The sequence below is a fragment of the Haliotis rubra genome, unplaced genomic scaffold, assembly GCF_003918875.1.
Source record: "Haliotis rubra isolate DU_JTF1 unplaced genomic scaffold, ASM391887v1 Scf206, whole genome shotgun sequence".
Lineage (NCBI taxonomy): Eukaryota > Metazoa > Mollusca > Gastropoda > Lepetellida > Haliotidae > Haliotis > Haliotis rubra.
Genome location: NW_025766070.1, coordinates 593,761 through 619,701, shown reverse-complemented (window position 1 = coordinate 619,701; position 25,941 = coordinate 593,761). Strand labels below are relative to the sequence as shown.

General features: G+C 36.9%; 1 protein-coding gene across 1 annotated transcript in view; it reads right to left on the bottom strand.

Annotated features, from left to right (window-relative positions):
• LOC124276124 (vacuolar protein sorting-associated protein 54-like) overlaps positions 1-25,941 on the bottom strand; it is a 58,433-nt gene that overhangs the window by 27,949 nt on the left and 4,543 nt on the right. Inside the window, exons 2-5 of the mRNA XM_046711790.1 lie at positions 22,239-22,522; positions 20,418-20,511; positions 15,607-15,641; positions 8,092-8,223 (exon numbers count right to left, since the gene is read on the bottom strand). Of these exons, the coding sequence (XP_046567746.1) occupies positions 8,092-8,223; positions 15,607-15,641; positions 20,418-20,511; positions 22,239-22,522 (545 nt within the window). The remainder of the gene's footprint in view (positions 1-8,091; positions 8,224-15,606; positions 15,642-20,417; positions 20,512-22,238; positions 22,523-25,941) is intronic.

The window sequence follows — 25,941 nt, the reverse complement described above, 5'->3', positions numbered from 1 at the left end:
TATAGATGACATTTTTTACATGTGGCCAAAGTCTGAGCTCTTTTTCATTCGTTTCATGATAAGCCACAGGGGTGGAAATAACTTTAAAATTGATAATGTACTCCGGTACAGTGGCACATGTAAAGTCACTTGCCCTGATAATTTTCCCACTATACCGACCGTTTTCTTGCTGATTTTTTAAATAAACAACATAAATAATATTGGAAAGTCAACTAGACTATGGTACAGTGTGATATACAAATTTGCTTGCCCGACAGAAAAAAACACTGGACTCGGGCAATGGGTTATTTCCACCCCTGAGCCATGAAACAAGTAACTAAGCCTGACGACAATATACATGAAATCACCATTATGAGAAGTATAGCCACTGAGGACCATTTACAGGTTCCCAATTTAACCGCCTCTAACATGAAGCAATAGAGTGCTGTGGACACATTCTAGCCAAGATCTACAGGGACACAAATCATGGCCATCAGTGAATGAGTATTGTTTGACATAGCAATATCTCTGCAGGACTGGCTTCACCTATATTACCCATGTCAACCAACACTTGAGGTTACCCAGTCTGTCTCTGACATAACATAAAAAAATGATCTCTTCATCGCACATCTTCAGGGATAGACAAAGTTAGCTAACAAGTGGATTTTCTTTCAATAACAGTAATCATAATTTAAACTATATTCTGCATGAAGAATAATGACAATTATTATGGATATACAACTTCTTTTATTCTGTGGAGGCGACGTTTCGACATAGGTTCTAATGTCGTTGTCAAGCAAGTGTGATGTTTCGACATAGGTTCTAATGTCGTTGAGACTTGCTTGACGACATTAGAACCTATGTCGAAACGTCACCTCCACAGAACAAAAGATGTTGTATATCCATAATAATTGTCATTATTCTTCATCAACTCAACATCTAAAATGCCTGTCAAAGAAGTATATTCTGCATGTTTTATGTGTTGCTTTAAGCCGCAGTAATAATTACTTAAGCTATATTTAACTTATTTTGTTTGTTGTTACTAGGGCTGCACAATATAACCGGTTTACAAGTATTTACCGGTTCAGACATGAAAATGATATGTATTGCGATACGCTGATAAAAAACCAGTATTTTGACTTGCATTTGAAAAACTTCGTAACACTCGGAAATCTTCGGATATTTCCTTGTTTCATTTGTGCCAAATATTATTTACATTTCTATTTTGTCATGATTAAGGGACCGTTCATAATTTATGACTAGGGGAGGTGATGATGATTTTTATGGAGAAGCATGTACAATGTGAATGACCTCCCTAAAATTTCTGTATAAAATAAGTGACCCTCCTGCATGTTATGTACAAAATCAATTACCCCCCTTCCCTTCCCATAATTTCTAAGCATAACTTTAAACATATTTTTATGTACAAAATTGCTGACCCCACCCTAGCTCCCCAGGACAAAATGGGTGACCCCCCTTAAAATCATCATCACCCCCCAGCTATAAATTATGAACGGTCCCTAAAGGTTGTAGTTAAAGCTTAATCAAGCATAGTTATTTTGTTGTGTTTTTGCTCTATAAATCAAGCTTTAACTCAATTATAAGTAGTTTTTTTGCTTAAAATACTTCTTGCGATATATGACCCATGAAGATCCGGGGTTGAATAGGTCTTCAGCAACCCATTCTTGTCCTAAAAGGTGACTATGATTGTCGTAAAAGGCGACTAATGGGATAGGGTGGTCATGCTCGCTGACTTGGTTGACACATGTCATCGGTTCCCAATTGCGCAGATCGATGCTCATGCTGTTGATCACTGGATTGTCTGGTCCAGACTCGATTATTTACAGACCGCCGCCATATAGCTGGAATATTGCTGAGTGCGGTGTAAAACCAAACTCACTCACTCACTCACTCACTCTTGCGATATATTGCAATACATATCGCATCACAATATATCGCAATATGTAATTTTTAGAGTAAAATTGATATTTTATACTTATCCTGACTCATGCTCTTTTGCCTGTCTCCTTCCTCTTGCGAACATAGTGGAAACACTTGTATCTCCCTAATTGAAGTTCCCTTCAATGTAAAATAAATAATTAGCACTCACCACGAGTTATCTCCCTTCCACAAGCGCGGGAACGAGGGCGCCACCTCTACCCATGTGCCTCACTCTCTCCTCATATACTGAGCCCAACATTTGAATTTACAGGGAAATCCAAAGTGTTATGTGGGGAGGATGGGAGGGCTGACCTCATGAGTCAGGATAAGTATAAAATATCAATTTTACTCTAAAAATTACATATTTTTCCTTATCCTGACTCATGCTCTTTTGCTTGTAGAATCCGACGGAAAGGAGGTGGGAATATATATACTTTGAATTTTTAATAATTAGTGATTTGAACTGTGATGATTGTAATAACCCTATGGGAACTTCATAAAGGCACTGAACTGATGAATTCCTGCTGCTAACTTATCAGCTGCCATATAAAGGTTATTACAATGTACTTATTATGATAAAGTATATATAACATTAATACAATGCTTAAGACTAATAGACTTAAGCTTGTTAAAATGCTAGTATAAACTCCTTAGAGTTTGTTAGCTAAAATACTTTAAGATATAAACATAGTACTAAGCTTAAGATATGATTAAACTTAAGCTAATTAAAATAGCAAACTCTATAGAGTTTGTTAGTTAATATACTTATATGACATAGATATAATGCTGAGCTTAAGATATGAATAAGCTTTAGCTACATATATAATAGCAAAACTCTGTAGAGTTTGTTAGCTAATATATTTTTACAATATGAGTATAGTACTGTGCTTAAGATATAATTAACTTAAGCTACATATATAATAGCAAAACTCTGTAGAGATTGTTAGCTAATATATTTTTACAATATGAGTATAGTACTATGCTTAAGATATAATTAACTTAAGCTACATATATAATAGCAAAACTCTGTAGAGTTTGTTAACTAATATATTTTTACAATATGAGTATAGTACTGTGCTTAAGATAAAATTAACTTAAGCTACATATATAATAGCAAAACTCTGTAGAGTTTGTTAGCTAATATATTTTACAATATGAGTATAGTACTGTGCTTAAGATATAATTATCTTAAGCTACATGTACAATAGTCAAAAACTCTGTAGAGTTTATTAGCTAATAGATTTATAATGTAACCCTAGTACTAAGCTTAAGATAAGATTAGACTTAAGCTAAATGTATATAGCAAAAAAAAAAAAAACTCCTTAGAGTTTATTAACTAATATACTTTTATGTTATAAACATAGTACTGAGCTTAAGATATGATTAAACTTAAGCTATATATATATAATAGCAAAACTCCGTCGAGTTTTGTTAGCTAATACATTTTATAATGTAAACATACTGCTTAAGATATGATGAAACTTAAGCTAATTGTATAATAGCAAAACAAAACCCTTTAGAGTTTGTTAGCTAAAATACTTATATGATATAAACCTAGTATTGAGCTTATGAAGGAAAACTTAAGCTACATATATAATAGAAAAAAACTCCGTAGAGTTTGTTAGCTAATACATGTTATAATGTAACCATAAAGCTTAAAATATGATGAAAACTTAAGCCAAATATATAATAGCAAAACCTCTCTTTAGAGAGTTTTGATAGCTAATATACCTATATAATATAAACATAGTACTGAGCTTAAGATATGAATAAGCTTAAGTTACATATATAATAGCAAAAACTCTGTAGAGTTTGTTAGCTAATACATGTTATAAAATAGCCATATTGCTTAGAATATGATGACACTTAAACCCAATAGCAAAAACTCTTTAGAGTTTGTTAGCTAATATACTTATATGGTATAAACATAGTACTAAGCTTAAGATATGCATAAGCTTAAGCTACCTATATAATAGCAAAACTCCGTAGAGTTTGTTAGCGAATATATATTTTTATAATATGAGTATAGTACTATGCTTAAGGTATAATTAACTTAAGCTACGTATATAATAGCCAAAAACTCTGTAAAGTTTGTTAGCTAATGCATTTATCATGTTACCATAGTACTACTCTTAAGATATGATTAACTTAAGGTAAATATATAATAACAAACTCTGTAGAGTTGTTAACTTATATATTGTATGATGTAATAATCATAGTACTGTGATGATAAAAGGAACTTAAGCAAATTATATATAGCATGTAGCTATTTAGTACTGTTATAAGATAAGTAGAAAACTGTAAAATTGACTTATCTTCTCCGAGGAACTGTCAATTGTTGTGCGAGGACCATGGGATCGAATTGGTGGATACCTGAGACGTCCTCAGTGGTGATATCTCTCAGATAATGGTTGGCAACCACCATATCGGATCTCCAGAAATAAACCCTCCATTATTCCAAATAACATTAGTGTAGATCAATTGTAGAAGTTAAGCAGCTCTAATATCATGAGTATTAAAAGCTCATGGAGGGTCGGATTAGGTCCATCCGTCTTGTATGCACATAGTATGACAGTTCTGATCCAAACGGAGATATAGTACATTGAGACTTCATTCTGCCTAAGTTGATGATAGAGGAAATAATCTGTTGCATTTTCCCTTCCTGTTTGGTTCGGTGGAGATAAATTTACAGTGCTCTTGCTGGCCATCGTGATAGAATCATCGTATCATGGAGCCCAAGTATGTCATCCAGGCGTGTTCATAAACCTCACTTGTGAGGTGTTGGAGCACTATATTCAGATCCCCAAGTTGGAGTGTGAAACTTCCGTTTTAATTCTCCAATCAGAAAGCTTAAGTAGGTTACTAACCATCTAGTTGTGTTAGTAGCTTGATGATGAAATTCAGCTGTAGTCTGAGACGCTGTGGATTTAGATCCACTTGTATCCCGTCGTCTAGGTAATTCGCTGCGAAGTCCTTGACGATGTAGGTTCACAACCAGGTGTGTCTGTCCTCGTGAACTTTATGAAAAATCGCCTGACTGCCGTGCCCTCGTCTTAACTTGACAGGGGAGGTTTCTAACCTGAAGAAAGCAGCCTAATCATGAAGGTTCAGGTTAACTGGACTGTAAGGAGGCTTGCTCGTTCACTGATATATAGTTGTCACTTGTGACGTAAGTCTTGCACTGTGAACTAAGATCGACCTCTACGTAGGGCGTTGTCCATCGCGGTCCAATCAGAAGAAGGCATTTTGATTCTGTATAATACCCGCGCTGTGATGTCACCGGTGTAGTAGGAAAAACCTTGTATAAAATCTTGCCGTCGTTGATATTAGCATAAACGTCGGTCTTCACCGTAGCTTCCCGAAGTTACCCGAGTGACCACGTGTTTCGAGGGTTAGTGGTAAACGCGCGAAACCTTTGGCGCGAAATACCTCGCTTTGTAATATTAATGCTGGGTAGGTTATTTTCCTGGCTGTCGTGAAAGTAACTTCAGTTTTGAATATAATTCCGACTTCCTTATATAAAGGTACAATAAACTTGCAAGTTGTCAGCTTGTAGACTGTATACATGAATGTATCGTCATAATTGTAGAATTAAAGCTGAACTTGTTGTACATATTTCTTCTCAGAAACGTTGACGATTAAGAGTTATACTCGCTGTAACAAGACTGCTGTTCAATTTCGATATTGAATTGTCTGCAGATATGCGTAATGGTCACGCATGTAGATAATCGTATCGTCGTCCGGGATTGCATATTCTAGCAATTTATACGGAATAGTTGATTTCTGTGAAGATCTATGAAACGTCGTTGACTAAATAATACAGCGACGTTCTGTGTTGTAAATAGCCTGTGCAATTGTCTTCGCGTAGGCTTATAGACGGCATCTGACATACAGTTGATAGACAACTTATGCGATGTGTTGAATGGACTGACGAGTAGCTATATATGACGAGTGGCTAGTATATGGAGACCTTGGAGGAAACTTCCTCGGTGAATGCCGGAGACTTCGCGAAGCTCTCGAAGTATCCCTTCTAGATTTTCTGGGTGAAGTAGACTTGCAGCCACTTAGCCTTCGCGACCTTCGTGAAGGTATCGAGTCAAAGCCCGATTAGTATATATATATATATATATATATATATATATATATATATATATGGCGCTTGCCCATGACGACCTCTGTGTTAAACAGGATGTGGGGTCGTGGCGCTTCTACTCCTTAATGTCCCTTGTAGCTGGTGAGGCTCTAGCTCCTTTCGGTGACCTGGGACTTGCTGGTTGTGCATAAGTAGGGCCGAGTGGATCATCTTATCTTCAGAAGTAGGTATTCTGAAGCCTGGTGATAAGTGTCTTCTTGATCGTTCTAGATCTATTTAGGCCAGAGAACATACGTCTCGTCATGGATTCAACTGAACCAATTTACGATTGTAGTTCTTATTCTTGATATCGATGATCAACTTGTCTATGGGTTGATCTTCTCGGAGACTTGTGAGGAGAACGTTGATAGCTTCGCGAAGCTCTTGTGTAGTCCCTCGATGTCCTTCTAGATGATGATGATCTGGATTCAGGTGTCCTTCGCGAATGCCTTCGCGAAGCTTCCTCTGCGTCCGGTCCGGGGGAACGACAATATGACCTTCGCGAAGGCTTCCGTGATGTCTGATGGTCCGAATCCACATCTAGGGATGAAACCGAAGAAGGCGATGATCTATGCCGCCTTAGCGAAGTCCTTCGCGAAGGCTGTACATCTAGGTCCTTCCCGCCTTCTTGTGGCGTACGTCGGGGATGATGATCGGCTGATCATCGTAGAGGTCCAATATCAATATATAATTGTTGAAGGATACTAGCTAAACCTCTATAGATGTCTATACGAGGTAACTAACTAAATATAAATCAAAGGATATAGTGTCGGGAGACACAGGCGCTCTCACGTCCAGCTCACATGGCGAAGAAGGAGAGAGTGAGGCACATGGGTAGAGGTGGCGCCCTCGTTCCCGAGCTTGTGGAAGGGAGGTAACTCGTGGTGAGTGCTAATTAGTGATTTTACATTGAAGGGAACTTCAATTAGGGAGATACAAGTGTTTCCACTATGTTCGCAAGAGGAAGGAGACAAGCAAAAGAGCATGAGTCAGGATGAGGAAAAATATGAAAATTCTCTGCAATACCCACCCCTGGTTGTTAAAGCTATAATAATCATTACGGAAGCTATATCAGGGCAGCCCGTCCATGTAAACCAATGGTCAGAGTCATGAGCACATCCCATGCTGGTCACGATGACAAACTACAAACTGGTCACCGAGCAATACCAATACAGCTGAGAACTTTTTCTGGTTGGTTAGTTTCTTGTTTACTGCTGCACTCAGCAATATTCCTGCTCTATAGTGGCTGTCTGTAAATAATCCAGTCTGGACCAGACAATCCAGGAATCAAAGTCATTAGCATCGATCTACACAATTGGGATATGATGACATGCATCAACATAGTCAGCGAGCCTGACCACCTGATCCCATTAGTGGCCTCTTATGACAACCATCAGGGCTCGACTTAAGAGATGTTTACCTACTTGCACCAGGTGCAACCTAAGATAAAGACCTAGTTGCACCAGCCAAATTCCAGTTGCAACGTAGTTTGTTAAAACGTTTCGGTGCACATAAACCTTAATCAGTGATGTAGGGCCCATGAAACCATAGCAACACTGAGACACAGCTGATCCCTGTTTACAAGAGCTGTCATAGCCGAGACGTGTTTATGAATAGCAGTGTTTCGTTGCCATAGCTATTCAAAGTTTAGGAGAAAAATGGGCTGGCATATTTATGCATATGTTAGATTTATTAGGTTGTATTTTGTAATATTGGGTTGCACCAGTGTAAGTAACAAACCACTAAATCGAGCCCTGACCATGGGTTGCTGAATACCAATTCTAACCACGGGCATCACTTTTTCTGACCAGAGTTAAACAACATGTACCAACAACCGGTAAAACTTCAAACTGGTCCAAGCAAACCTGTCGTTGACTGCACGAACACACAATCAGCTAGGCACACACACTCATCTCATTGTTATGCTCTTACAAAAAGCATGGGGTCTCTGAAATCATGAGTGTAAGCTGAACTGGATGAATGTCTGAGACACAGAACAAACATTTCAAATGCAAAAGCTGAGAATAAACCAAACTCACCCTTTCTTGCAAAAGTTTAGATGACTGCTTGGTCTCCCCTGCCCCTGACATGGACTGTTCCACTTGTGTCCATGGAAACACAGAATTGAAGGTATCGAGGTTTTCCAGTGAAAAATTTGGCATCATAAACAACTGAAAAAAAAAGAGCACTTACATGAAAAACAACAGCAAAAATAGATTTTTACATCAAATCTTTAACTTTTATGCGTCACATGATCACTTGTTTCTCCAAGAGTTGTGTTAAAATCTATTTGTTCAGTTGCCAGGGTAATTTTTCAACCTAAATAAGATTGTGGTTTCAGAACACATAAGTTTATAGAATCTATATTTGTGCAGAAACACATGTACAAGTCGTAGTAACTGAACAAACAAACATAACAACTGGTAGGATTATCAATGTTTAGTCATTGTTCACCATTCTATGACTTTACTTCATTAACCATAGCAAAATCAAAAATGTTTTTTCAATGCTGTTCTGCTTACTATCCACTTCCTGCGTTGAACAGTTCACAATGATGGAAGTAAAATTGTCTGAGTAATCATGGTAATGGGGACAGTCAGCATTTATGACATAGCAGCACATCTGATATCAAACTGATTCTTTAAAGGCACAATGTCACACCGAACTTCTCTAAAAATAATTAATGCATTTCTCTCAATAATACTAACTATCAGCCCTCATAGGGGAAGCTACCATATAATTTATTACCCCCAAAATCACTTATTTAGATTACAATATTAAATCAAAAAGTTCGAATGAATAAATGCAACGTTGCATTAAATCGACACTCATGCCCTCTACCAGCTGAACATTATTTCAAGCGAACACCTCAGGGTTATGTCCCTTGGAGAGCCCTTTTCGGATATCCTACGAACAACATGTGATTGAAACCGGCAAACACCGACAGCACCATGTGCGACAATTTCTGATGTACAGAGCAATTGTTCCATATATGGCAAGTGTTCTCTGTTTGGAAACTGTTCGCCTCAAAGTTTCAATTATCGATTTCCGGCAAGTCGTAAGGAATAATAGGAAGCTTAAGTGAGAGCATATGCACCAATTTATATAATATAGGCCAAAATATTTTCAAAAATGTGTGACATTGTGCCTTTGAGCAGTACTTATTGCTTGTATCAAATACACAAAACCATAGCTTCTTAGATAATAGGGTTTGACTAGGGGTGAAACGGTTTACCGCGGTATTAGTAGAACCGCTGTATTTTGCCTTCGGTTCCTTATACCGTAATGCAATCCAAAAAATCAGTCTTTTCGGTTTTCATACCGTCATTTTATTAACCTTCACCAAAATGTCTAGAAATTGAATCATTTTGTCAAAATCTATCGTTTTCTTTTCTTTTCTTCATTATGATCATATTTCATCTACCGAACCGAAACGGACCGAACCGAAACGGACCGAACCGAAACGGACCGAACCGAAACGGACCGAACCAAAACGGACCGAACCGAAGGTCTTGTACCGCAATACGTGCCGTACGGTGGTAAGAGCGTACCGTTTCACTGCTAGGTTTGACTGTTGATGTTCAAATGCAATGGATTCAGGTAAACAGACATAAATGGAGGACAAATGACAGCTGGGTCTAAACTTCTTTTACACTCTTAAATGTCGTTTATGCTTTTCCTGTACCACAAAGTTACTGCATATCAAATTTCATAATGATTCTTGAAAAGATGAGACTGGGGAAAAAATGACATTCTGGACATAATTGACATTGCAGCCATGTTTAAATCGGCTCAGAATCTTTTGAGCACTTTCAAAAGCCTCATCACTCATCTTCCAGCAGATGGATGTCTAACACATTAATCTCAGGTGAACTGTCGTTTATCTACAAATGTATGCAATATGCATGTTATTTTTATCAGCATTTACGACGATGTTGGTGTAGAAACAGGAGCGTACCACCAGCAATATTGAATTGCATGAAATGCACCACCTGTTGCCTGTCTGTCTACAACTACAGTAGGTTATGAAATGGTCACCAGATGGCATTGACGTGTTGTGCTTGCCATGAATTGAATCGCCCTGTTCTTGTTATTGATCCATCTAAGCACGGATTATTCACATGACATCTTTCCATGTAAATCAATTCTAAAGGTTCAATTTTCATTGATCACTTTTGAGTGGATTATAAGCCTTAGATGTAAAGGAATCACTATTTTGGCTAGAATTGCATGAATTTAAAAAAAAAAGAGAGAGAGTTGTTTTGTGATTAAATTATATTTTTTACATACCGAGAAACCCTGATTATTAGAAAATGATGGGACCAGAAAAAAATCTCTATGTAAGATTGAGAACAATATTATGGATATATAACTTCTTTTTTCTCTATGGGCGACGTTTCAACATAGATTTTAATGTCGTCAAGCAAATGGCATTAGAATTTATGACAAAACATCGCCTATACAGAATAAAGAATTGGTATATCCATAAAATTGTCCTCACACTTCATCTCCTCAACTTCTAGAATGCCAATCAATGAAGTCATTCGACTTGCTTGCATAATTGAATTATCAAACTCATATCTTAATTGTTTCCATTTGTAAAAAACATTAGTAACCCATTCTAGAATGGTCCAATCAACTGTCAAGAGACATCTTAGACACGGCATTGACATGGTCGGGGATCGAACGAGCGACCTTCTGCTCTCCGGGCGGATGCTCAAACCACTACACCACAGAAATGGTCTAATAAGGCAGAGCCTTAAGTCAGTAGGCCATTGGATTGAGACCATAAGTCAGTAGGCTAAAAGACTGTAAGTCAGCAGTAGGCTATAAGATTAAGTAAGAACCACTTGTAATTTTGTTTTAGTTTCAAAATGTGCAATATATTCTCACTTTACACAAACCGTACTCAACAGAATTCAACCTTCTACATTAAGCTATCTAAATTTGCATATTGTGTTTGTAATTTGGTTTACGCCAGTTAGTACAATCCATCAGGACCCTCATACTATGCTGAATAGTCAAGGATGCGAATCACTTTTTGTACATAATTTGTAACTTGAACCAGACAGCTGAACATTATGCATAGATTGCTGCTCATTGACTGCATCTGGACAACTTGTCAACACAAAATTGACAATGTTTCCTTATCCATGAAGATAATATTGATAGGTTTTGGCAGCAGGTGCAGTTATTAATTACTTTCATTTGATACAAGGATGTGTATCTATTTGATCATATTACATATTGTTTAAAATAAAAACATAGGAATTAGTTAGATGAGCCAAATACAAGATAAACAGACACTTGTGGTGGAACTTCCAACAATGTCGACTGAACATAATTGATCAATTTATCCAAGCTCACAGCAAACCAGCAGATACCATTGATACAAGATATTCACAAAAGTAAAACAAAGATATATTAATCAGCATGGTCAAAGTACAAAGGTTATATTGAGGTAAAAAACTTAACTGCATAAGACCAAGCATATGTATTGAGCCCGGCTACTAACTAAAATGAACTACAGTTTTAACAAACTTCAAGCGACCACTATCTAACATTAAAAACATTTCGTCAGTCATCTTCGATCAAGTCATGTGATGAAGTCATTTGACCCCATAAATAACAAAAAATGTCCACTGAATCATGCGCAGAATGTTTTAACTTTGTACAGCTTTAAACCACTCAATAAACCCGTCATCTTAAATTAGGTCATGTAACAACATAAATAACATAAATGTCCACTGAATCATGTGCAGAATGTTTTAACTTTGTACAGCTTTAAACCTCTCAATAAGCCAGTCATCTTCCATTAAGTCATGTGACTAAGTCATGTGACGACATAATAACAAAAATGTCCACTGAATCATGTGCAGAATGTTTTAACTTTGTACAGCGTTAACCCCCTGGATGCCGAGTTTTTTTCAGGCGCAAATTTTCATACAGTTTGAAAAGTGAACGTTGTGTGAGAAATGCGCTCGCGTGGTCCTGGATCTATGTACGGCTATAAAATTACACAGAAATGTAGAATATTAAATTTCCTATCTTTACGGAAAGTGTGAGCAAAGAAAATACAGCATGATATTTGAACGACATAAGTGTATATGAATTAGGTTTATGTGCTTATGCATACCGTTATACACTCAACATTAAAAATGACTCGCAATAAATGTCAAAAATGGATTTTCTTCTATGAGGTCAAACGACGTATAATCATAAGGGGGGTATAACTCCGTTATGCTTAACACTAGGTCAATGTAACTCAGATCACTTGGAGATAATTTGTTGTGGATACGGACGCTATATTTTCGTTATTTTTTGTTCCCGGTGAACCAACCTAGTCCAATTCAAAATTCCCCAATGTAAGCGGATACGATTTGGTAGTCTCACAATTTATAAGAAAGATGACAACGTACTACATGTGAAAGCAAGTAATAACGATTTGGATGGCCCTATCCGATATATAAGTTAGTTCTTATATTCACATATTCTCCTGTTTGTTGCATCGTTATTACCAGAATACTAACCATATCTTCAAATGTAATGAAATTGCTGAAAATAAATCAACATTTTAGTTGATGTCATTGCTTGTTTTATGCATTTTGCGACATCGGAAAAAGAGGACATTGGTATGCTGATTAGTTTATATCTCACCTAATTTTCATTAATTGTATAAAAGGTCTCGGCTTCTATGTCAGAATTTAACACTCTTTAGACAAAACATAAAATTACTGATTTTAACATTTAAATATCAAACAATTAGATCAACAATTAGATGGTTTGACTGTGTATCTTATTGTGAGCAACACGCATACCTGTTTGGCATCAATTTAACGTAAATGAAAAATCATATTTCACAACACCCGAATATTTTGTTTAGGATAAGAATTTTCTTTGTTTATGATTATGTAGCTATTTCTCTTCATATGTTTGCAATGAAAGATTCAAAAAGATAGCTTTTTATATATGGACCTATATATTAGACTATGGATGTAAGATTTGTCCAAATTAAGACATGACATGGTTTATACATTTTTAAACAGTTTTCGAATAAATGTAGTTAGAGTTTGATATCCTGTCATCACAATATTTTTAAATTGAATATGAACTGATTATATTATCGAAAACAATGATAGCGAATCATAAAACGTTTCCAACAAACGCGCACCTGGCCAATCAATATACACCATTGTTTTGTCTATAAAACGACACAAAAATCTGCAATGAACAAGACAATTCCTTTAAATATGTGTGCATATACATTTCATAACATACATAAATCAGTTTCATTAATATTATCAGTTTTACTTATAAGGTTGAATTAAATCGCCGTTCATTAACCTGTTCATATGAAACTCCAATATTAGTCCAAATACATCACAGGAACTAAAGTAGTTGCAGTTATGGCTACATTTGATCTTCTAACACTTGTGTGAAGTTTTAGGATATGGTGTGCCGCACTAAATGTGTCAATTTCTTATGTAAATATTATTCAAGCAATCAAACACTTTCAAAGAATAAAACATCGTAAACCCTATATGCACGTATGATATGATATTGAACAAGGCTAAATGTAGATACTGAAGTCAGTTTCATTAAAAATTATCTGAACAATACGCAAAATATACATCATCATACTGACAGTGTAATCGGAAGGATTGGGCAATTGTGTTTACTCTTGTTCAACCGACCTTCACCTCAAAGAAATTGCCTAATATGACAACAATGTTGACGTATGACATCACTACCGTTGACCGATTTCTTACAAAATGGCGGCTTTGCTGACAAGGGTACACAGGATTTTGCGAGGATCCTTCCATTGATTCAGGGATCGTTTGTACATAAATATGAGATATAAGTAATCAGATTGATTCTGACTATCTGTGTATTGTTATATGTTTTTTATCGTTTTCATTATAAGTAAGAGAAACAGCCAGAAATGCAGATAAATACCGTTGTCGCTCTGCCTGATTTTGCGTCAGTCATGGCGTCACGCTGCACGGAAAGTTTGACAATTTCTTATGAATTATCATATCATTGCATTGTATCTATTTATAATTTCCTATTTCTTGCTACGATACTCTTTCCATGCATATTCCAAAGGTATTGAGCCATTGCAAGCAATGAATAGACGGATGAATACTACGCAGTGTAAAATCGGGAATTTGTCTTTGTTTACATTTCAAACAAACTTAGTGTTTTGAGCACAGCGTTCGTTTTCACACCAAATATGTTTTGTCACATTTTATCTAGACAGTTGGTATTGGTGACAAAGACCAGTTGCAATTTGATTCTAAAATGTATGGGGAATTCAGTGATGCATTTTTCGAAGCTGAATATGAAATATATGTGATGTAATACCGGCCTCGCGAAACGTGATTTTGTAAACACTATCCAATATGGTGGAAAGCGCTCTACGGCGTTCGTGTAAGTGTATTTTCGAAAACATCCCAACTGATTCTAGATTCATCGGCAATGTTTCAGAATTATCATTAGTGATTTCATGAAAAACTGATATCAGTGATCATGAGTATGTTATTTTTGAAATTGAATACTCCCAGTAGTTATCCGATATTCACATTTCAAAACATACAGCAAATAACGCTGTGAATCGCGATTTCGTACTGTGTCAAAATATGGCGACATTTTCGATGAAGCCTATTTTGAAAAGTCATTTTCAGCACTTGAGCTTTGCCTAAAATAATAGTGGATGGTATCAAGAAACAGGAAATGTCCCACAGAATTCGAGACTGTGAAGTGTATTTGTGCATGTGTAGAATGTATTCACTCGGTACATTTTAAACCTCTCAATAAACACATCTTCTGTATTATGGTCTGCTCAGGTGACTGGGGCTTGTCAATGATTATGAAAGACTCTTTCTGCTTTCATGGTTGTGCTCAAAGTGTGTGTAGGGATACCATATTCAACATCAATTTCTGATGTTGATATTTTTACATTATCAATACAGAAGTGAGTTTTTCTGTTGCGTTTTAGCCAGTAACCGCACAACAGTTGACGTAAGAAATCGGCACCACACATTTTACTAACACACTAACTTGCTGTTTTTTTAACACACGCCAGGTATTGGGATAGAGAACTTTGACAATGGGCCATTTTCTGGATTATTAGCCATTTTCTAAATTTAGAATGGGTCACTGCCATTGTATCAATAGTAAAGTTCAAAATTTTAATGGTCCATTTTTTATTCTTATGTGTAAAATAGTTCATGGCCCCCTGCCTTTCCCAATCCCTTAACTAAACAATACCATGGTCATAAGACAATGGCCTGTAAATAATCAATCTGAAATGACAAGCTGGGGAATCTCCTTTGGGGTTAAGTCAGACTGACTGAGTTTGGTTTCACGCCGCTTTTAGCAATATTCCAGCAACATCACGGCGGGGGACACCAGAAATGGGCTTCACACATTGTACCCATGTGGGGATTCGAACCCGGGTCTTCGGCGTGACGAGCCAACACTTTAACCACTAGGCTACCCCACCGCCCCAGTTAAGTCAGATGTGCACTGAGGATGATTTGAAATATACTTACTTTGGGGATTTGGTCTAGTTCAGCTCTGTTCTTTTCTGAAAACAAAACATCAATTCAGTTGTTGAATCTTTGAGGGGCATTTAGAAGTGATACACATAAAGGTGAGAATTTTATGGATGTCAACTTCTTTATTGTGATGGACACGATGTTTTGGAGTATATTCTTTCTCCTTCATCAGTATCTTTCTCCTTCATCAGTATCTTACTCCTTCATCAGTATCTTACTCCTTCATCAGTATCTTACTCCTTCATCAGTATCTTACTCCTTCATCCCTTCATCAGTATCTTTCTCCTTCTTCAGTATCTTACTCCTTCATCAGTATCTTACTCCTTCATCAGTATCTTACTCCTTCATCAGTATCTTACTCCTTCATCAGTATCTTACTCCTTCATCAGTATCTTACTCCTTCATCAGTATCTTACTCCTTCATCAGTATCTTACTCCTTCATCAGTATCTTTCTCCTTCATCAGTATCTTACTCCTTCATCAGTATCTTACTCCTTCATCAGTATCTTACTCCTTCATCAGTATCTTACTCCTTCATCAGTATCTTACTCTTATCTCCTTCAGTAGTATCTTTCATCAGTATCTTACTCCTTCATCAGTATCTTACTCCTTCATCAGTATCTTACTCCTTCATCAGTATCTTACTCCTTCATCAGTATCTTACTCCTTCATCAGTATCTTTCTCCTTCATCAGTATCTTACTCCTTCATCAGTATCTTACTCCTTCAGTATCTTACTCCTTCATCAGTATCTTTCTCCTTCATCAGTATCTTACTCCTTCATCAGTATCTTTCTCCTTCATCAGTATCTTACTCCTTCATCAGTATCTTACTCCTTCATCAGTATCTTTCTCCTTCATCAGTATCTTACTCCTTCATCAAGTATCTTTCTCCTTCATCAGTATCTTTCTCCTTCATCAGTATCTTACTCCTTCATCAGTATCTTACTCCTTCATCAGTATCTTTCTCCTTCAGTATCTTTCTCCTTCATCAGTATCTTTCTCCTTCATCAGTATCTTACTCCTTCATCAGTATCTTTCTCCTTCATCAGTATCTTACTCCTTCATCAGTATCTTACTCCTTCAGTATCTTACTCCTTCATCAGTATCTTTCTCCTTCATCAGTATCTTTCTCCTTCAGTATCTTACTCCTTCATCAGTATCTTACTCCTTCATCAGTATCTTTCTCCTTCATCAGTATCTTTCTCCTTCATCAGTATCTTACTCCTTCATCAGTATCTTTCTCCTTCATCAGTATCTTTCTCCTTCATCAGTATCTTACTCCTTCATCAGTATCTTACTCCTTCATCAGTATCTTTCTCCTTCATCAGTATCTTTCTCCTTCCTTCAGTATCTTTACTCCTTCATCAGTATCTTTCTCCTTCATCAGTATCTTACTCCTTCATCAGTATCTTTCTCCTTCATCAGTATCTTACTCCTTCATCAGTATCTTACTCCTTCATCAGTATCTTACTCCTTCATCAGTATCTTACTCCTTCATCAGTATCTTTCTCCTTCATCAGTATCTTACTCCTTCATCAGTATCTTACTCCTTCATCAGTATCTTACTCCTTCATCAGTATCTTTCTCCTTCATCAGTATCTTACTCCTTCATCAGTATCTTACTCCTTCATCAGTATCTTACTCCTTCATCAGTATCTTTCTCCTTCATCAGTATCTTTCTCCTTCATCCGGTATCTTTTCTCCTTCATCAGTATCTTCTCCTTCATCGGTATCTTTCGCTCTTACTCCTTCATCAGTATCTTTACTCCTTCATCGGTATCTTCCTCCTTCATCGGTCAAATCTTATCTCCTTCATCAGTATCTTCCTCCTCCTTCATCCAGTATCTTACTCCTTCATCAGTATCTTTCTCGGCATCGGTGTCTTAATATTATCTTTCATCTTTCTCCTTATCTTTACTCCTTCATCAGTATCTTCTCCTTCATCGGTATCTTTCTCCTTCATCGGTATCTTTCCTTCATCCATCTTTTCCTTCATCCGGTATCTTTCTCCTTCATCAGTATCTTGCTCCTTCGTAATCCAGTGTCTTTCTCCTTCATCAGTATCTTTCATCCTTCATCGGTATCTTTCTCCTTCATCAGTATCTTTCCTCCTTCATCAGTATCTTCTCCTTCAGTATCTTTCTCCTTCATCAGTATCTTTCTCCTTCATTTATTCAACCTCTTATCAGTATGTACTCCTTCATCAGTATCTTACTCCTTCATCAGTATCTTACTCCTTCATCAGTATCTCCTCCTTCATCAGTATCTTACTCCTTCATCAGTATCTTACTCCTTCATTATCTTCTCCTTCATCAGTATCTTACTCCTTCATCAGTATCTTTCTCCCTTCTTCATCAGTATCTTTCTCCTTCATCAGTATCTTACTCCTTCATCCCAATCTCGGTGTCTTTCTCCTCCTTCATCAGTGTCTTTCTCCTTCATCAGTATCTTTGCTCCTTCATCGTATCTTGCTCCTTCATCAGTATCTTACTCCTTCATCGGTATCTTTCTCCTTCATCAGTATCTTCTCCTTCATCAGTATCTTCTTTCCTTCCTGATATGTTTATCCTTCATCAGTATCTCTCCTTCATCAGTATCTTTCTCCTTCATCAGTATCTTACTCCTTCAGTATCTTTATCTCCTTCATCGGTATCTTCCTCCTTCATCCAGTATCTTCATCCTTCATCAGTATCTTTCTCCTTCATCGGTATCTTACTCCTTCATCAAGTATCTTTCTCCTTCATCAGTATCTTACTCCTTCATCGGTATCTTTCTCCTTCAGTATCTTTCTCCTTCATCGGTATCTTCTCCTTCATCAGTATCTTTCTCCTTCATCAGTATCTTACTCCTTCATCAGTATCTTTCTCCTTCATGTATCTTACTCCTTCATCAGTATCTTTCTCCTTCATCAATTATCTTCCTCCTTCATCAGTATCTTTCTCCTTCATCAGTATCTTACTCCTTCATCAGTATCTTTCTCCTTCATCAGTATCTTTCTCCTTCATCGGTATCTTACTCCTTCATCAGTGTCTTACTCTTCATCAGTATCTTATCTCCTTCATCAGTATCTTTCTCCTTCATCAGTATCTTTCTCATTCATCAGTATCTTTCTCCTTCATCGGTATCTTACTCCTTCGGTATCTTGCTTTCTCAGTATCTTCTCCTTCATCAGTATCTTTCTCCTTCATCAGTATCTTACTCCTTCATCAGTATCTTTCTCCTTCATCAGTATCTTTCTCCTTCATCAGTATCTCTTCACTCCTTCGGTATCTTTCTCCTTCAGTATCTTACTCCTTCAGTATCTTACTCCTTCATCAGTGTCTGTCTCCTTCATCAGTATCTTACTCCTTCATCAGTATCTTTCTCCTTCATCAGTATCTTTCTCAGTGTCATCATGTATCTTACTCCATCGGTATCTTTCTCCTTCATCAGTATCTTTCTCCTTCAGTATCTTACTCCTTCATCAGTATCTTACTCCTTCATCAGTATCTTGCTCCTTCATCGGTATCCTTCCATCAGTATCCTTCATCAGTATCTTCATCTCCTTTCATTATCTTCACTCCTTCATCATCTTACTCCTTCATCAGTATCTTTCTCCTTCATCAGTATCTTACTCCTTCATTCAGTATCTTTCTCCTTCATCAGTATCTTTCTCCTTCATCGGTATCTTTCTCCTTCATCAGTATCTTACTCCTCCATCATCATCAGTATCTTGCTCCTTCATCAGTATCTTATTTCTCCTTCATCAATCAGTATCTTATCTCCTTCATCAGTATCTTTCTCCTTCATCAGTATCTTACTCCTTCATCAGTATCTTTCTCCTTCATCAGTATCTTACTCCTTCATCAGTATCTTTCTCCTTCATCGGTATCTTCTCCTTCATCAGTATCTTACTCCTTCATCAGTATCTTACTCCTTCATCAGTATCTTACTCCTTCATCAGTATCTTTCTCCTTCATCAGTATCTTACTCCTTCATCAGTATCTTACTCCTTCATCAGTATCTTACTCCTTCATCAGTATCTTACTCCTTCATCAGTATCTTACTCCTTCATCAGTATCTTACTCCTTCATCAGTATCTTACTCCTTCATCAGTATCTTACTCCTTCATCAGTATCTTACTCCTTCATCAGTATCTTACTCCTTCATCAGTATCTTACTCCTTCATCAGTATCTTTCTCCTTCATCAGTATCTTACTCCTTCATCAGTATCTTACTCCTTCATCAGTATCTTACTCCTTCATCAGTATCTTACTCCTTCATCAGTATCTTACTCCTTCATCAGTATCTCTCCTTCATCAGTATCTTACTCCTTCATTCACTGGACGAAGAGTTCATATCAGTAGAGGATTAAGACTGTATTTGATGCTAGTGGAATTTCCAAAGTTATAACCCGTGCCTTCAGTAACCCATGCTTGTTGTAAGAGGCGACTAAACTAAACTCACTCACCCAAAACTTATATTGATACAATTAAATGAAAATGACATAAATTACAGTCTATTAGAGTCCAGTTCAAAATCTGCTTTGACAAACTATGGAAATACAGCACAAAGTTGAAGACATTTCATGATGTCCTCTCGTGTTATGGGTTTTGTTTTTTCGGTTGCTTTAGAACATCGGCTGTTTTCTTGACTATCGCATGAACAAGTATGTCACGACCTTATTAAAGAAAACTTCACCTTAAACACAAGCCATCATCTGAGTATTTATACCTGTGTAATGCAACCAGTCTTGTTGTAGTAAGAGTAAACACAGCTGTCTGAAAACATATGATGCCTGAAAACATTATCTGATGTTACTCACCTAACTGCTTCATATTCAGTGACGGGAATGCATGTTGACTTGGTGCTTGGGGCTCAGACAGTTTCTGCGAGTTTCGCACATGTTTCTTGTGTCTCTGTTGATAGGTACAAAACAATGTGAATAAAATCAATGTCTTAGTATCAAGTGTCCACACAAGGCACAAGACGTTAATAGTGTCATTTTAAATATCAACTTACCAACAGTGAGCGAGTTTTACGATGCATTTAGCAATATCATGACAAGGGACACCAGAAATGGTCTTCACACGTTGTACCCATGTGGGGAATTGAACCCTTCTTCAGTGGGACGAGTGAACGCTTAAACCACTAGGCTACCCCACCATTTGGATGCCACTGTTACAGAGACTGAATAACCAGATGCCTGTGACAGTTGACTAACTGAATATTGTACGACACCTTGCGATCAAATACAGGTTTGTCAAGTTACATGAGTTATACAGAATGAGTGAGTGAGTGAGTGAGTGAGTTTAGTTTTATGTGGCACTCATCAATATTCCAGCTATGACGGCGGTCTGTAAATTATCAAGTCTGGACCAGACAATCCAGTGATCAACAGCATGAGCATCGATCTGTGCAATTTGGAAGCGATGACATGTGTCAACCAAGTCAGCGAGCCTGACCACCCGATCCCGTTAGTCGCCTTTTATGACAAGCAATAGTCGCCTTTGTGGCAAGCATGGGTTGCTGAAGACCTATTCTACCCCGGATCTTCACGGGTCTATAGAGAATGAATACCCATGACTAGATGAGTACTTGAGCTCCATGTTATAAAATAGTGAACATCTTTCACTATCAGCCAGATAATCTTCAGTTGAAAATTAGAAGATTTGCCTTCTACCTTTTCAATGAGACTTATATCGCCCTTTTGGATCTGAGAATTCCCCTGTGATTTAGGATTCTCACATGGTTATTTCCATGCATCCCATTGTATGAAAGTACTGCATCATTGGCTTCATGTAATATGCATTGCTACAAGCTACTGAAAGACAACCAACATTGGAAGTGGGCCAATTCACTGTGAAGATATTATGATCATGCCATCATTATTTTACCAGGTCATTTGTACTCTAATACATGGAGTTTATGGTGTGTGATCCAAAATACAGTATGATATGATGAAGAAACTGTTCTGTTGTTTTTCAACTTTATTTCTTTTTTCATGGGCACTGTTTATCCCATTTTATATCAAGATAAATGCATGAATCTTCAGATCTGGGAAACTTGTCATCTGTTAAGGTATAAAAATCATACAATTATGTACAGGGGTCGTAGCAGAATGACCAAAACATCATAAAATTGGTATATTTGCATAAAGAATATACATAATATTTACGCATATGATAGATATAGTTCAGTTTTGATTTGAGCCCTGCAAAAGAGTGTATCTTTGCTAGTTTTCTGGATTATATATATTCTTTTGTTATCAAAAGTATCAAGTTTAAAACATCACTACGTCTTTCTTTCAAACCAACCATGACTGATGATGAACCTTAACTGCTAAAGAAAGGATTGATCAACACTCATTAAACCCTAAAACATAAGCTGTCACCAAGCTCACAGATAGTGAGTAAGTGAGTGAGTGAGTGAGTGGTTTTGTTTACACCACTGTGAACATTATTCCAGTTATATTTCAGAGTATCAGGATAAAGTGGGAGGAAAGATGTTTACTACCTAAGTGAAACCCACAAGCATGGTATACTGCTGATTAATCTAGAAACATAATGCCCTGGACACATACAAAACATAATAGCACTGATTATTGGAGTAACATGATTGTATACTGAAAAGCAGGATCACTTACGGCAGATGTTCTGTGAACATACTTCTCGAAATGCTCTGCTGTTATTTCTGGAATATACGGTGAAGGGAGAATTGATTGTTTTTCAAAATCCTGTCCCCATGTCTTTGTAAAGAAATCAGTCTCCCTCCTGGCTAGTCGTGGGTTATTGAGAACAGCAGGCATGTTGACCACTGCATTGTACACTGTCCATTTAAACTGGTCCGACACTACACTCGGCTCAGTGGTGGTTGGAGTGGTGGAGGAACTGAGTCTGGATTGGCTGGATAGACTTTTATTCCGAGCTCCTGTAAATAGAAGAATTTATCTAGTGACAGCATTTTCACAACCAAAGTGTGTGTATTTCACTTTAAAAGACCCACAACAACAACTATCTCTAGGATTCCACTGAGGGTAAAACCAAAACAGACAAACAATAAAATGTTTTCGCTAAAGAACAACAGTACAACTAGTTGTTAGACTAACACTTAGTGTCGGAATACATATAATTTTGATGGTAACAAATTAACTCATTTAAATAAAAAAGGAGCCCCAGTGAGATGGGAGATTCAGAACCTGAGGAAATCTAGACTTGCTTCATTTAGGACAACTGCCGGTTTTGACAGCTTCCACTGTATACAATTTGTTGTAGAAACATATACATCATGTGAGCTGGCTAATCAGACCATCTATTGATAAATAGGGCTGAAACGGTAACCAGGGTACTCAAGTACGAGGCAGGTAGGAGCATTACTCGAGTTGTAAAATACTAGTAGAGTACTTGTCCAAGAAGAATTTTCTCCCCTCTCACTCCACGTGTAGTCGTGTCGGACCCAACATGGCAGAGCAATCAGCTCCAAAGTCTGGAGCTGTATTTAAACTTGTGTCATTTATTCCTACCAGTAGATCATGCAATTACTAATCAGCTTGAGAATAGATCACAACACAGTACATGGTGTTGATTACATAAGGACAGGTCCATTGTTTATTTTTTATTCAATAGGCTTCAAATATAACATACTCATAACATAACAACACTTGGGTTGTAAGATGGGATCATTGCTTTTTAAAAGAACACACCTCAATAGCTTAAAATTAGTACCTCGCCTACATCACAGTCTCGAGGACGAGTACTCCAGTACTCAAGTACTCGTGAGTAGTTGAAGGTGAGTACTCAAGTACTGTCAGTTACTACCCATTTCAACCCTATTGATAAATGCAACTTATTGGACAAAAGTTGAATGTTCTATCTTCCAACAGCATATTTAACTTTGTAGCCAATCAAAACCTGCATCAAATCACATGATATTTAAACGTTCAATAGTAAACATCACAGCTATGATTCATATTGATATTTCTGTTATTCAGAATCAAACATTCAATAAAGGCTACTGTTATACATATTCATTGGTCAGTGTCTCTACATCTATCAACTTTGTGCTTTTCTGAAACCCCAATCCATATGACTGCTGCAGATCCAACATATATCCAACTACACATACATAAGCCTAACAAATAAACTAAAATGATCTAGATTCTGCAGGAAAAACATCAATAAAGTGACATTTTGGACATGTTACTCACTACCTCTTCTCAGCATCATCTTAACATCAGTTCTTCATCCAAACAACAATAATCCATCTGAAATGTCTCCCAAAACAGTAGCTTTATAAAATAACTATACAGTATTCAAAATCAAGCATTGAATAGTCAAGTGGTTCCTTGTGATAACGACAGTCCTTGCCTCAATAGCTAAGGATCTTAAGGGTCCCTACATTCAAATACCAGAAGAGCATACCTTCTAAGGATCTAAGAAGGCCGTGCCCCCTTCACATTACAACACTGCAGAAAGACAAATTTAGTGAGATACCATACTGGATAGTTCAAAAATCAATTTACACATATTACTAGATAGGAGACATCCCATCATATGCTTTTCACACTTAATCTACATACATCAATAAATATCCCATATATTTAATAACTGAATGATAAATTGTCACTGTCACTAACACAAATGACATATTACATGCTGTGGTCTGAATAACATCAACTGAATAGATCGGGTGTGAAAGCAGTTTATTAAAATCATACTTGTTTTAAAATGCTAACAAAGCAAGCCTCCAGCTACACATGGTGTAGCATTTATATCTATATCAAGGGGTGCATTCATCCATTGCCTGCACACACTGAGAACATATGCATAGGAACTTTGTACGCATTGTCATGCATCAATCAATTATGTATCTCATTTATTCAATGGCTGGCAAAGAGAAAAGGTTGAATTCATATATGTATAATCTCTCTGGTGAAGAACTGAATTCTTCATTAAAATATGTTTGTTTGATGTTTCAAGCAGCACTCAGCAATTTTACAGCTATGACTGAGATCTGTAAATACCCGAGTCTGGACCAAACAATTCAGTGACTGACATCATGAGTATTGTTCAATGCAATTGGGATACAATTAAATGCATCAGCAAAGTCATCAAGAGGCCCCCTGATCCTGTTAATCACCTCTTAGGACAAGTGTGGTAAGGAGAAGACAAAATCTAACCCGGATCTTCATGGGTTCATTTCAGACAGTCTGACAGAGGAGCCAAACCTTGGATCATGAATGTTTCTACCCTCTTTGTGCTTTCTATATATGGTTTTCTACAACATGTACAATGGATGCAAATAAAATGGTCTCTCTTCACCTGACTATGTTTGACTTTGTTATTTTTTTTGTGTGACTGAGGTTTGTAACTGTGAATCCAACACACAATGCTGCTCTCTGGCAACATTATTAGGTGACGGAATTGTACTTTTCAATAGGTCCCACATTCATTTTTTTGTGAGTACCCACACAAATTTTGGTGTCTCCACCGGGATTCGAACCATGGCCAATACTAACCAACAAGCGGTTCTTAATGGGATTGTGTATTTCATAACTGAGGGTGACATTTCAGATACAATATATTTGATATCTGAAAAAAAGGGCCTATTTTTAGTGTGGCATTTCTCACAATGGAAAGATCTCTGGGAATCATGTCAGGAATTAGATAAAATAATTATTTTGAAATTTAAACGGCAATTGTCTGAGCTTCACTTGACAACATGACATCACCAAAATCAAACTTCCTTCCTAACATGCAGTGTGAAATGGGTGAACTTGCACAATGTATGTACTTCCTGTTGAAACTGAATATTCATTCTGTCGTGTACACTCAATGTTATTAATAGCTTAAACAAAAAGCCATTATTTAATTTTAAAACACAGATATTCGATGTGAGAAAATGATAATATATTTACTGATATATATTATAAACTGGGTATATACATACACAAATTTGGAAGATGATCATTATTTGTATTACAAATGCCTTTGATAGTTTGATTCAGTGAACTTTAAAGCACAAGATGTGTACGCAAATACAACCAATATACAAACAAAGCCTTTCCATTTTCAGGAATCTACTCACTTGTTTCATAACTTCTAATCATGAATTAATGGGATAGTATTCTATTTAATTTATTTTTGTTTCTGAAGAAGAATTGTGAAGTATGAAAACTATATATAAACTTGACCGAGTCTCAGCATGACTCAACAGTGTCATATGCAACTAATAGACATAACATTACAATATTCTCATCTATAACAACGGCCTGCTGTGAATCATTGTGCCTGTAGCTACCACAGCTGTTGTTCCTACCAGCTTTTGAAACAATAAACTAAAAATAAGTT